The sequence below is a fragment of the Vidua macroura genome, chromosome 7, assembly GCF_024509145.1.
Source record: "Vidua macroura isolate BioBank_ID:100142 chromosome 7, ASM2450914v1, whole genome shotgun sequence".
Lineage (NCBI taxonomy): Eukaryota > Metazoa > Chordata > Aves > Passeriformes > Viduidae > Vidua > Vidua macroura.
Window position 1 is genome coordinate 33,019,644 of NC_071577.1, and position 14,828 is coordinate 33,034,471.

Consider the following 14,828-nt stretch of genomic DNA (forward strand, 5'->3'; position numbering starts at 1 on the left):
TTTTTTAGAAAGTTACAAAATGCTTTTCTTTCCTCCCCAGAGGAACTGCAAATTGCAAATACTGCCCCAGGCAGTCTAAAATATGCCCCCAAAAGCTTTTATAGAATCATTATTTTCCTTAAATTATCACATTGTTTAATACTCCCTAATTGATTTTCTTAGGCAATATCCTCCAAACGCCAGAGGGGTTTTATCTTATCCATTTTATCTTAGAATCGGTCAAAACTATTTACAGATTCTCTACATAAATAACACATAATAAGTTATGTGGCTGTTGCCAGCAGTGTTAAGAAAGATTAAAAAAGGTCTTTTAGCTTCAGCCTCAGATCTGTAGGTCATCCAATGTCCTTCCTAATGGATAAATACAGTAATTTATCATCATCAGTCACCATCAGCATTGTTCTTTTTACTATCATATATTCATGAACATCATTTGATGCAGCTGAGTGAAGCGTAAAAGAAGTGCATGATTAAAGTGGAAAGGAACAGAGTTTGAAACATCCGAGATTTTGTGACTATTGCAGCGACCTGAAATATGACACAGGTCTGGTAAGGCTTACAAAGACAGCATCAACAAGTTACAGATACCTGCTGGCAGGACGCAGGCAGGTGTGGCAGCAGGCGAGGCTACCTGTGTCTTGAGATGCAATGTTAAAGCAAGCAAAGTAGGTGAAATGCAAATTTGTTCTCTTACAAGTCCTTCCACAGGTCAGACAAATTTCAAAACTCTATTAGTTAAAAAAAAACCAACACAACAAAATACAAACGATACCCCTCTAGGGATCACTTACTGCATTATTTACCACCACCATGGGAAGAGAGTCCGTGGTCACATTTGTGTGTCACTAACACATTGATATGATCTCCAAACGCCCCCAAGTTATTAAAAAGTGCTAAAATGATCGGTTTCAAATTTGAGAATAACATCAAACAGCATCACTGTTTGCTTAAAGAGCTCCTCCCTCTTGTTAATTATCAAAATAGTTTGCCTGAAGCAATACTTTCAATTGGAAGATGCTGGAAAAAAAACACAGACAGGGTTTTTAAAAATAGCTAATACAGTATATATGTTCAAATAGCTGAAGCTACTATGTAACCTACAGCATGACTGCAATTCCTTCTAACACAGAAGAGCCAAAAAGATTGCCCTGTTTCACAGTTTTTGATTTAGTGCATTAAGTAATCCCTTTAATCCACCTGCAAGAGGAAGGTTCTACATGCTGGAAATTCAGGAGCTGTATGATGCTGCCCAGGTTCCCACATGCTGTTTTGCAAGCAAGGCACACTGCAAAAAGGCATCAGAACCATGAGGGGAGGGTACCAAGAGCAAGAGAGCATCAGCATGATCACTCAGCCCTGTGTCCACCAGCAGAGACTCTTTGTGCTTTGCCCCAGGGCAGAGGCTGGATAAAGGACTGGAAGGGTCTTGGTGAAATTTTCTGCGTTAGGAAAGTGAGACACTTGTTGGACACTCATCACTTGTGAATTTGAGAGGTACAGAGAAGTACCCCCATGTGCTCTGCAGACCCTGAAAAACATGTGTGGCTCAAGCTCCCCGAGATCGTGCAGGCACTCAGAGCAGGTAGCAGATGTCACAGACAATGATGCTCCTCAATTACCATCAGGAGCATCTCACCAAAACCAAGATCCTGCTCACCCCAGCCCCATGGAGTTCAGAGCAGAAGACAAGGACTTCAGTGAAGGTGGAAGAGAAGCTTCAGGCTTTTTGTGCCAATCACCAGCATCAGGTACACGGCTGAACTACATCAAAACAGTCACCAGGCAAAGAGAAAATGAATAAAGGCCACATGTACTATTTGAAAGATGACACATCCTGTGCCTTTCTCCAGAATCTGAATCCTGAACAATATTACAAACCACCACAGGTAATACATCTTCCTATGAGCTCCTTGTGAAGCTGGTCACACAGTCAACAGATACTGCAAGCCTGTAAACCCCCTTGCTGGATTCAGCACAGATACAGTGTGGCCTCTATAGAGTGTGAGAACAGGAATTTAAAAGTTTAAGTTAAGATTCAAATGATAGCTCTTTATGAAATATTCAGGGAATAATGATATAACCTTATTTCACCCTACTATTGGCTTTTCTTACCTACTGTTTGTGACATGGTGTTGAACCGTGTTGAAAACAGTAAGCTGGGTAAAGAGCCACAACAAAGCAAGGTCAAAGTTCCACCAGGCTGGTAAGCACGAAAAATGCAGTCATTTTGGATTGTTCACTAGAACTGGATTTCTTCTTTCAGCCTGAAGCCAGCCCTGCACGCAAACAGGAGTGGGGGACAAGAACTTGACCACCTGACTAAATCTTTCAAGTACTGCAACTGTTGTGTGTATGAGATTAAGAGTTCAAGTTTCTTCCTGACCCATCAAGCTCAAACTGACCAGAGTGGGGCAAGGGAGAGCCCTTTCACCTTGATAAACCTCATTAAAGTGAATATAGCTCTGGACAGACACAGCTATCCATCAGTGTTTTTCCCACTACAAGATCAGAGTCTGGTTTTGGGAAGAGAAGAAAAGCAATGAAGACATAAAAAAAAAAGAAATTATTTTGGATTTAGTCACTGAAAAAATAAAACACAGATAATTGTCTTTTATTCAGATCTACTTTTGCAATGTGCCACTTGCCTGGTGACCACCAAAACTGGTCCTAAGACAGAAAAAGTCAACTCCTGAAATCAATACAGTCAAGCAAACAGTTGTCCTTGTTTTTTTTACTAAACATGTAATTTAAGTGCTTACCAAATAACGTCCCAATTTAGTACAACGCGTCTGTTTTAAGAAGAATAATGTAGTAGGTTCTAAAATTATATAGAGTAAAAAAACAAAAACAAAACAAACAAAAAATCAAATAAAAAAAAAAACACTTTTTTCTGTTTTAAAATCAAATTTAAAAAGACATCAGGTTGGGAGAGTAAAAGAGGCTCAGGAGAAAATTATAAATTTCAAAGGTCTGTCTGCACAGACAAAGAACAGTGAGTAGCACCAGGTGGTGTAGATCATCTGGCTTTTTGTAAACAGACTGAAGCCTCACAAAGGTAATACCTAGAGGAATTATCTTAGTTTTTCATCTACAAAGACAGCAAAGACAGAAACATTCCTCAACCAGCAAGTCATTCAGGTACATTATATTTTTCAAATATGTTGTGTCCACTGACTACCAAATGGTTGTGTCTTCTAGAAAAGATCGCTAAACATCATTGTCCAAGACCCTAAGACAGCTCTTAAGAGCTACAAGATGAAATACACTCATTTTTGTCCTCTAAGGGGAACTGAAGGAGCCACATTAACTCCTGACACAGCGCTCAAGTGACAGAAGTCTGAGCACTTGGATAGAGTATTCCAGAAACAGAGATAATTCACAGCTATTTTCCTTTCTGCAGATATATCACCTGAACATAAAACTGTAATTTTTGCAATAAATATGACTCATCATTCAGCAGCGAGGTGAGAAGAAATCTGGCTAATTTATCAAACCGAATGCCAAAACATCATTAGCACTGTTAATGGAAGTTGTGATTGGATGCCTTGTCCCAGGGGAGCCTTGGTTTAAAAGTATTTTCAGAGGAAGTGTTGGATATGAAGATGTATCCAATTATTCATAAGGTGATGGCTATGGATGCTTCAGTCAGTCAATCCAAGCTTTTATTTAAAGTGGAGAATCCCAGCATCAGCCTGATGTAATTTGAAATCCCATCTTGGGTCACAAGCCTATAAATTTACCAGAAATGCTTCACCTTTGGTATGACTGCTCTCAGAAAAGTCTGTAAAACCAGACTTTGGAAGCAGGAAAGAGATTTACACTTAGAAGATCTTGGTACAACTCCTTATTCTTTCTAGGATTTTCTACTTCTCTACCAGAAGAAGTACCCTGCTGCCTCAGGAAACCCTTCTCAGAGCAGACACCTCCTTGTTATAACGAGGTCAATAAACCCCAGGTGTCAAATGTAGTGACACTACAAGCTCCCACAAGCTCACTAGCAACATGCAATGTGAAACGTGAGTACACAGCCAGAGGCAGTTTATTGACAGCCCTAAGAAGGATGCATTTTCCATATGAGCAAGCCCATGAGAGTGCTGTGGGGTGTGGAAAAGCAGAGTGAACATATGAACCCCGTGTCTTCTTCCCCATGCTCACCACAGCACCAACTCTGCAACTGCAACCCTGAAAAGCCAATAAAAAGCTTTGTAAACTGTAATATTCTTTTGTTAGGACCACAGCCACATCACACTGCTGCACTAAGAATGGTTTCCAGCACAAACCTGAAGTCAGACACAGCCTCTGGTCCAGCCCTGCCCAGGGCTGAGCATGTCCCATGGATCTTGGCTGCTGCAGAGGTGCATGACTGGACATCCACAATCCTGGCCTCATTCTGCACAAAGCTCACTGCAGGATTCAGGCTTCTGTCCTTATGATGGGCATCCAAACCCACAGAAAGACTTGCTATCCACTAAAAGCAACATTTTGCACGCTATGCTGTTTCATACTGCATGATGTCCCTGGCACCTAAGACAACAGGCAACCAAAGCTGATTCAATATCAACTTTAATCAAGAAAAGCAAACTTGGTCTGAAAAACCCAATCCAAATATACAGGACTTCCCACCTACACTTCATTCAGGCAGGCCCACAGACTAACCAGTGGCTGCCACATCCACCACTGAGAGAGGCTGAGAACTCCGGAGCACTCAAGCAATCATAGTCTATATTTAGGATTAAACTCTTAGTATTTAGTGTGCTTTAAATTGATATCTTACTGCTGTTCTTCATTACAACTAAAAAAGCAGTCAAACTGGTAATTTTTTTCATAAAATATTAATCCTGATTTGAAAAGACTTCCACCTCCAACAATTGCCAATTCAACACCTCTGAACTGAATATAAAGAAATAGAGATTGGTTAAGTTCAAGTACTTTTTATTACATCTAATAGCAGTATCCCTCTAAAGAAAAACAATGTCCTTGGAATTTATGAGCTCCATGAACCTCTAAGCCTATTTAAAATTATCTTCATTTTTCCATAAATTCTACTATTTGCAGGGAATTTAAGCACTGGTGGAAGTTACCCATCTATTTCAGACCACGTAAATTATGCAATTAATTTATTCAAGAAGGATCAAATGTATTATTTCACTAGCATTACACGAAAATGTGCCATAGTGCATACATTTTTGAGCAGAGAGCAGAGCATAAATTTATTTAAATGAATGGGTTTACTGATACTGGACAGACTCCTCAGAGCTGAACGTGCAGCCTGGCTGTGCTTGCAGGACTGGGTACTCACACTCGGGCTTGCTAAAGCAGATCTGAGCCCAGCAGCTTCCACTGCTGCCGTTTTCACCCAATGCGAGTGTAGCGAAGGAAAGCTCAGCTCCGTGGATGGATGTAGCAGAGAATGAAAACGTGAAATGCATCTCCGCACGTCCTGCCAGCCCGTTCAGCGAGCCGGAGTTCCGAACCAAAAGCAGCGCACACGGACAATGTGACGCGCAAAAAAACCCCTCCGCTGGAGTTCGCATATTTTAAGGTGCTTGGGGGAGAGGGAGAGCTGAGCGCTGCCGGGGGGCCTCTCCCGCCGGGTGCCGAGCGCAGGTGCGAGGCTCCGGCTCCGGCACGACCCCTGCCCCGCCCCGGCTGCCGGAGGGTCCCCCGGGGACAGCCCCATCCCTCCCGATGCCTTAGTTCCTCTCGCCCGGGAGCATCAGGCGCAGCGATCTGGTGATGAAAACTTCGATTCTGTGAGGATGACATCCAAGTTCGGCTGCTCCCCGGCACCATGTCTCATACGCTGCCCGAGACTCGAAGCGAGCCGGTGCCGAGAGACACCGCTACCGAGAGCAGCCCGCCAGCCTCAGCCCCGCCAGCCCGCGGGGCGGCACCGGCGGGCCAAAGGACGTGACTGCCGCCCGGCCGCTGCCAAAATCCCCCCGGGAAACCTCCCCGGCCTCCGGGGCCGCTCCCTGCCCGCCCCGAGCGGAGCGGGCGGCGATGAGGAGCGCCCCGCACCGCCGGCAAGCCCCGGCCGCTCCCGCGGTGCCACCGCTGCTCCCCGCGGCCAGGGCAGCATCCCCCGCCCGTGCGGCTCCCCCGGCGCAACTCGCGGGGAAGCGGAGCGCGAAGTACTGCGGGAGCCGCTGCCGCCGGGGCCGGTCTGACCGGCATCCCAGCCCCGATGCGGATCCGGACGAGGCTGGGTCCCCTCCGGGCGGCCCCAGCGCATCCCCGAGACAGCTCCGCGGGGCTCCCTCTTCCCCCCCGGCCGAACCGCCCCGAGGGCGCCCGTGTCCCCCGTCTCCCTCCTGCACACTTTTCTCCAGCTCCGCACAACTTCTCCGGGACGGCGGCCGCCCCTCGTCCCGTCCATCCCCAGCCCCTCGGCGCCTCCCGCCGCGGGTCGCACCTGGTCGGGCTGCGGCGGCGGCGGGTTCCCCCTGCCGCCCGGGTGCGCCGGCTGCTCCTTCATGGCTGTCATCGCAGGGGCTCGGCGCGGCGCCTCTCACTGCTGCTGCGGCCCCGGGCACCCCTCCCTCGGCGCCAGCCGCATGACACCAGCCTCCCCTGGAAGTGGCGCGGCGGAGGAGGAGGAGGAGGAGGAGAAAGAGGAGGACGGGCGGGGGGCGCGGAGCCGCCGCCGCGGCAGCGCCGCTACCGCAGTGCCCCGGCGCGCCGGTGCTCAGGGGGCGCCCGGCCCCGCCGTGCCCCGCGCCGGGGGGCGGCCGCGCATCAGCGCCGGGCGCGGCCGCGGAGCGCCCCGAGCGGGCACGCTCTGCCCGCCCGCCCCGCTCCCCCCGCTCCGCCCGCCGTGGGCCGGCCCGCCGCCGCCAGCAGGTGTCACAGCCGCTCCCGCCGGCCCGGGAGAGACCATCCGCGCCCCCGCCACGGGGGCGTCGCTGCCGGCTGCGGCGGGGCCGCGCCGCCGAGACCGCCCCGCGACCGCCCCGCGGGGACCGGCCGCCGCCGCCGCTGCCCCGCCGCCGGCGGCAGAAACACCAGAGGGGCTAAAGGGAAGGAAAGGGTGAAGGCAGCCCAGCTACGCTGCTCGCTTGCTGGAACGCCTCTGCTGCCAGACAGCTCCGGACTTGGCGGCAGGGCAGGAGCTGTCCCGCCGCTGTCCAGCCCCGCCGCTGTCCAGCCCCGCCACGGCGTTTCAGCAGCGAGCGGCCAAAGGCGCATCTCCCCGGCTCTGCCGGAAGGAATGTTGCCAGCCCCGGACTGGGAGGCTCGGTATGGGGCATCACAACCCTGGTTTGCACCAAGACACTCATCTTATGAATCCCAAGGTTTTGAAAGGGGTTCCAAGGACTGTTTTAGCTGAACTCAGCACAGGAGGCCCTGATATGGAACTAGAAAATACAAGAACATCAGAGAAGACCATAGGGATCCAGTTTACCCTGTGTCCCAAAGCCATATCATCAGGTAGCTTCAAGGGGTGTTCTATGTAAGGATGAATGAAGGAGGCCATCTCTAATTTGATTCTAACCATCAAGAAGTAAATGGTTGAATTGTGAAGACAGATGACTCAAGGCATAGTGACCACAAGCCTTTGTAAGAGAAAAGAACCCAAGCAGGTGGAACGCCTAGGCTTGGGCTGGGCTGCTTGTTAATTCAGGTTGGTTTCACACCCCAGCACCCAGGAGGATGGAGAACACAGGACTGTCTCCATGCAGGAGATGGAGTGCTGGGATGGGAATGTGTGGCTGGCAGGAGAGAGAGCCCCAGCACTCTTAGTCAGCCTGGGTCTCGGGAGGCTGCGAGGTAGAAGGAAAGCTGTCAGCACATAGTGAGAGGAGCTTTTGATCATTTTAAATATATTTTGCATCAAACCTCACAAGAAAGGTCAATTCTGACTGGATGGTGAGCATAATTAATAACAGTGACAGAGATCTAAGATTTCAGCCTATGGTGGGACCTGTTTAAAAAGGGACAGGAAGATGACATGGGACTGAGGAACTACATACCAGGCAGCCACAGAATAGAGAGAACTAAGTGTTTCCACCTTCCACTATCAGCCATCACTGTGTTGACTCCTCTACAGTCAAGAGGCACAAAAAAACCCAAGCAAATGAACTTTGCAAGGACCTAGACAAAAACTAGATGATGACTAATAGCCACCATTAATTTGTCAAGAGTTTGTCACATCAAACAAACCTAATTTCTTTCTTTAATAGGCTAACGAGCCTGTCAGTAGGAGAGCAGTGAATGTCACTTAGATTGACTCACAAGGGCTTCCAGCACTGTCTTCCAGGTCAGTTTCATCTGGTAGAGAAAAATATCATCTAAGTAAAACTAAAAGAAGTATCCACAAAAGTGTTTCTCCAGCATCATTTCCATGTGCTCCTGCCAGTACTGGCAGGGCAGATGTTGAAGGAAGGAGCCAAGGTCAGGGAATGCACAGCAGCACAGACATGTAGCAAGGAGAATCAGAAGTGTGGCAAGCACATGCTCTAAAGGAAAACAGAAAATAACCTGAATTAGTTAGTCTTAAGGAAAGAAAACTTGGAAACATATGGAACATATGAAAACTATGTTCAAATGTTTAAAAGGTGCCAGCAAAGAATGAAAACATTCTTTGATTATTGTCTAAAACTCTATCTGGAGTGATACAAGTATAATTGGTGATGCCTAGAGTAGGAGAACTGTCTAAATTAACTGCCTCAATCTCTTTTTGTTGCTGACTTTATGATCCCTCTCCAGCAAAACACTGAGGGCCACCACACAGTCCCCTGCATGAGACCCAACTAAAAGATAGTTCTTGCCTACACAGCTGCTTTCTCTCAGATCAGGAATCAGCAGTTCCTGTGCTTCTCTTCACACTATCTCTTCCCTTACCTCTCCCTTTTACATATCTATTTTCTCTCTTGTAATTCATTATTTCCCATCCCTGCTGCTGTCAGCCCTGTCCCTTTATTTCCTTGCCCTCTGCTGCTGTCTCTTTTTGTTTAACATTTGCACCATGCAAAGGAAAAGCAAGAAAGGGTTGCAAAGGTGGCATCTTGTGCACTCCCATGCCTATTGCTCTGCTTTACCTCCACAGAGGCTGCAAGCCTGCCTTCACTGCCAAGCCTGCCTTTGTTTTGGCTGCATTCTCTTGCACTTGGGGTCTTGTTTGCACTGAGCAATGTGTAACACAGGGAGACTCAGATTTTGCCTGTGGCCTCTAGGTGCTACAGTAATACAAATAATAAGTCTTAGAAGCAGACGTGTTCTGATTCATGCTATTTATGGCACAGGTCTATTGCTACTCAACTAATTATTGGGCCCTCATCAAAGCTGAAGAATTCTAATGATTTAGGATTTGAATAGGCATGTTTCAATCAAGATTACTTTCAGCTTGTTTTCATAAGACCCATTGTGATGGAGTTCCACTGTTAATCAAGAAGGAAAAAGACATCAGCAGTCATTCAGCTGAAGCTTGGTTATTCATTAACAATATATTCACTGTGAGGTTTTATCACTTTAATGGACTGAGATATGCAGCACAAGTTTCACAAAGGTTGTGCATGCTGGGTTGAGTTTTCATAAACAATTAGAATTATGGGAAGCAAGTATTTTTGGGGTAGGACTTCAGAAACTGGATGTATATACAATGATTCTTATCTACAGCTTCCTAAAATCAAGGCTAAGACTCTTACTTACATCATACAATCTCAACTTTTATAATTATTTTTGAATGTTGGCTCATTGGTTTATAGTATTGATGCTTTGGTGATATTTAATTAATTCACCGGTTTTCAGGAATGCCTACACCAACTTTTATTTAGGTCTTTTTTAGCAAATTACTGTTTAAAGGTCATTTGACTGGCCTGTATAAAGGAACAGACATTTTACAGCCGTTAATAGTACATATCTTTAAAACTGGAGCCTGGTACTAAAACTGCTGCCATATGGCTGAAGCAATTAAGTTGTATGGTGTTTATAGTGGTTCCTTGTACCATTTTCACCCAAACACCTCATGGTATCACCAGGGAAAGCACCTAAGGCTTGGGTGAAATAGCTGCAGAAAGCAATGGAATTATGGTCTGAGTCAGTTCTTTTACATTAATTCACCTTTCAATGGCAAATTTATGTTACAGACTCCTTGTAACTTTGTCCATCTTCACACACGAGATTTGGGTGCATGAGTCCAAACACAACATGATTATTTTACCTTCCACATAAGCTGAATATCAGCTCCATTGAGTATTATCCAATCCTTTCAGCTCGCAGCACACCATGACTCAATCACACATATGTTGTGTTGACACAGCAGACTAATGTGCAGTAAAAATTTTGGACAGGCAGCCAGAAAGCCAGGAAACTGTTTGAAAAGTAAAGGGGCCAGACATATGTGCAAAAAGAATACAGCAGAGGATGCCACATGTAAGGGGAATTCTCCCTTTTCTCCCTGAAGAAGCCCTGGTGGTTTGTCACTCCCCTGGCCTATCACCCTTCAGGGTGATGCTGGGAGCATGCCCAGGTGCCAAAGGCTGCCCCTGTGCCAGGGGTTAATCACTCCAGAGCCCTGGGACATGGGCTGGGAGCTGCAGGGTCTGAGCTACAGTACAGACAGAGAACCTGGTGATGATAAAGTCCTGGTGATGAAGGGATTTCACTGCCTTGTGTCACGCAGATGCTGCTCTGTACCAGCCACCATGAAGAGGCACAGCATTACTGGCACAGTGCAGGTCCTGGCTCTTCCCCTGGCAGAGAGCTTTGTGTTCTCCTGCTGCTCCAGTGGAGGGCTTTCAAAGAACAAACCTGCATCAGTTTTGTTTTCTGCATATTTTATATAGCCCTCTTTACTGTGCAATTGCAGTGAAGGTGTAAATACTACCTGTTTACAAGCATTCCCATAAAAATAAGAAGCCACTTATATAACCTTTACATCCAGCTGAGCCATTCCTACAAAGAGTGTTGGGTTTTTGTGATCAAGTAAATTAGTCAGAGCAGCAAGTCTGATAGAATTCAAGAAGAGTTTAGACAATCCCCTAGGGCACATGGTGTGACTTGGGAATGTCCTGTGAAGGACCAGGAGATGGATTTGATGATCCTTGTGGGCCCCTCCCCACTCAGCTTATTCTGTGATCCTGTCATTCTGTGATTCTGTAGTTGAGATTAAAAGACTGTCAATCACATCTAGCCAAGAACTTCAGCATTCAGGCTCTTAAAACTGAGGGAAAAAGACTCCCACCGTATCATCCACAGCTTCTGTGTAGTCCAGCTGATGGAAGCTGCAAGGTCATAACTTGAGAGCTTGTCGATAGCTTTTTCAAATCAAATCTTATGAATAAACTCTGATTATTGATTTCTGATTCATTTTAAAGCTCTGGCAACTGGGCTAAAAAAAAAATCCTTGAAATTATAAAGGTGAATTTAAAAATCAAACTAATGTTACCAAAACCCAAGAAAAGATAAGATGATTGTTCCTGACTTGTGTTTTAAGTGGATTTGTGGGCTTGCAAAAACTAAAGACAGTTCTCTAGAAGAAAACCACTCTGAGTCACATAAAACTGAAAAACAGACAGATTGTGGTTTTGTACAGAATGCTTTTAAATTATGACTTTAAATAACTGAATATTTGAACTTTGCTTCTTAACAAATTCTTTGATAGAGGGAAAATTCCAGGCACCTTCTGCATTTAGAAACACATTTCATTCTAACTCCTACTTCAGTGAAAAGCTATTTTTTTTGTGAATAAATTGTATTCATGTTTTTCTTTCCTTGTCTTGTTTTAGACAAAACAATCAATGCAAACTCTGACTTAATACAAATAAATGCAAATATATTCCAGCAGGAAAGTTACAAGACTTATTAAAATACACATGCAAATATTTCAGTGAAAGTACAGAGAACAAGACCAAGTACAGACAAAAATAACTCTCATTATCCAACAAACAGCACATTCTAACCATAGTTTAAAGTTCACAGGGCAGGCCTGACCTACTCCCAAAGTCTCTATGGAGCAACTCTATCCAAATGTATTAGTGGAATTTAAATCCTAATGGCAGCTTCCAGAAAAAGATCCAGATCTCACAAGCAGTTCACTAACATGAAACAGCTATAATATAATATAAATCTACTCATGCTTATCACTGACACTATTTTTACTCAAGAAAGCAGTTATACAAATTATGGAATAGGCTGGGAAGAGCCAAAACTAGATCTTAGATTTTGAGACATGCATTTCCCATACTCTGACCATTGCACTGTATCTTTAATTTGGTAAAAGTTACTCTAAGAGCTCCTCAGCCATGAAAATCTGTTACAGCAGAGTTTGCAAGAAAAAGCTTTCAGCTTACTTTGTAACTCTTAAGACACACCTAAAACTGAGGGAGAAAACAGTACAATTTGTACTCAGGATCAGCCTATACAGTGAAAAACATTAAGGTTCACACCTGTAAAATGCTCCTAATAAATGTATTTGTAGTAAATTATATGAATCCAGAAATACAGTGTAATCATATATTTGCAAATCTGTCAACATTTTACAGATTAAATATGTTTAAATTTGGTCAACAAATGACTGGCCTGGGAACTCGGAATTTCCCTATTAACATAGGTATAAATCATAAATGTGTCTAGAAAAAGCAAAAAGATTACTAGAGTAGCCTCATGGTAAAAACCACAAATGAGAGGATGATTTCTTTTTCTCCTTGATGGTTGCCACACGGCTGTTCCTCAAAGAACTTCATCATGCATGGATATTCAGTGACAGCAAAGGGTTCCCTGAGGATCCTCTGGCAGTGGTGAACAACTAAAAATTACCCAGATTGAATCGTTAAATTAATTTCAGACAGAAAGAAAACATTCCAGTATCAATAGAAATTATCTTCTCTTATTCTAAAACCTTGTAAGAATTATAGAATTCCCTTGACTCTTTTGATCAAAATTCATTTTTGCAGGATGAATTTCCTCTTAAGTATTTTCTATCCAGCTCTAAGTCACTCTACAAATAAACCAACAAGCCTCATGAAGCTGACAGTGATTAAACACTAAATTTCTATTGAGAATTTTTTTCATTTGAAACAGAGATATGACTACATGTATTTACATTATGATGACAATTACAAAAATCTTCTAACACTGCACAGTTTGGGTTTAAAAATGACAACTCCACTGGCCACCATTATTCTTGGATGCCTTAAAACATTGAGGGGAAACAGTGGAGAACAGCAGTGCCTGTTCTCTGTTCAATACCCTTAATTCTGATTAGCAGTCACTGGATAGAGCGGTTCTTAGCATCCCAAAAGACTCATGACTACATCAAAGGGAAGGAGAAGAGGTTTTGTGTAAAACTGGACACCTGAGCTTTTCTCCATGCTGTTACTGCAATATGAAATGGAGCTGTCACAGAACTCTTGCTAAGAGCCTGCTCATCGACTGCAGATGTTACACAATGAAGGGCATCAAACAGTTGTACAATAATACATGTGTCCATTATCCAAGATTTGTGTAATACCTTTTCTTTCCCAAAGGATCTGAAAATGTTTTACAAACTGATATACAAATTATCCACACAGAAAGTTATTCATCCATTAAGGAAACACAACTACAGCCCAAGGCAAAGCAGAACAACTATGTGAACACACACACACAAAAAAAAAAAAAAAAAACAAAAAACACTTTAGTAAATGAAGGAAGTATTCTCCAGTCAAAGCTGTGAGGAAAATATTAAGTATACAATATATGAGTATACAAGACTTAGGAAGAATTTTGCTTTTATAATACAAATTCTTCAATAAAATACTGTAGGAACTCTCTTGGACATTGGCAGTGGCATCATTAAGTGAAATAAGCAAAGAATATTAAGTATAGCAATAATTTCTAAGACTAGTTTATTGCATGTCTTCCTTCATGTTTCCAATTACTGGTGCCCCATTAAAAAAAAAAAAAAATCTGTTGATGTAGTCTATCCCAGAAACAGAAGTATCTAAAAAAGAGCGGAATAATTAGAAGAAGACAGTACCTTACTCAGCAATAGTCTACTCAATTCCTATCAGCACAAGTTAATGCAACCAAGCATTTCCAACACAAAAAACATCACCCCAAATAAACTCAGCATTTAGACTGCATTGTGGCTGAGCTCTCATTTCGGTCCTAGTTGTAATTATGGTGACCAGACATTTCATTTGGATCTCATTCTGTGACTTTTCAGTTTGGCAGTCACTTCAGCACTTCTGCTCAATAAAGAAGGTGGCAGAGATACTTAAGGGTACTTGAAGTCATGGAGTGTGATTTGAGGCAAAAGAGAGCTCTTTCCCTTTCAGTACTGGTACCAAGAATCTCTAATTAGAAGCAAAGTGTGTAAGGAAAAATGCAGACAGTGGGGAAATGCAGCTGAAGACTTAGAAGGAGATATTGAGAAGTGTTTCAGAAAGTTTGGGATTATTTTTAACTTTGAGAACTGGGCACAAACCTCAGACTTCCCAAGTGTGCTGACAGTGTCCTTTCAGGAGACTTACACAGGACCACATATTGACACACAGATACTTTGATTCCAAATAAATATCTAAAACCCAGCCTCAGCATCATTACTCATCTGGGAGCTACATTCAAAAACCCTCTTGAGGATTTCAACAGGCTATTGGGCAGGAGAGGCAGATAAAGAATTGCTGATGCTTCTAACCCTGGAGAATCTAGGAGGTTTGAGAAAAATAAAATGCTATTAAGGAGAAGACCTATCCTTCACATTGCACCCCTAAGCTAGGCTGGTACAGCGAAAAAATCACAGAGATGGGCAAAAAAAGGTGATATTATAAAAGTTTGAAACTCTAAGGCCAGTTATTTGTTTGGAAAATTAAAGCAGAATTATAGGAAAGGAAAAAAGGGAGCCC

The 14,828-nt window shown here is 44.1% G+C and overlaps 1 protein-coding gene across 2 annotated transcripts in view; it reads right to left on the reverse strand.

Annotated features, from left to right (window-relative positions):
• Positions 1–14,828, reverse strand: part of DPP10 (dipeptidyl peptidase like 10) — a 440,196-nt gene that overhangs the window by 238,595 nt on the left and 186,773 nt on the right. Inside the window, exon 1 of one of the 2 annotated variants that reach the window (XM_053982681.1) lies at positions 6,416–6,614. The exons of the other annotated variant lie outside the window; for it this stretch is intronic. Within the exon in view, the coding sequence (XP_053838656.1) occupies positions 6,416–6,487 (72 nt within the window). The 5' untranslated portion in view covers positions 6,488–6,614. Of the gene's footprint in view, positions 1–6,415; positions 6,615–14,828 lie in introns of those variants that run through there. 2 annotated transcript variants of the gene reach the window in all.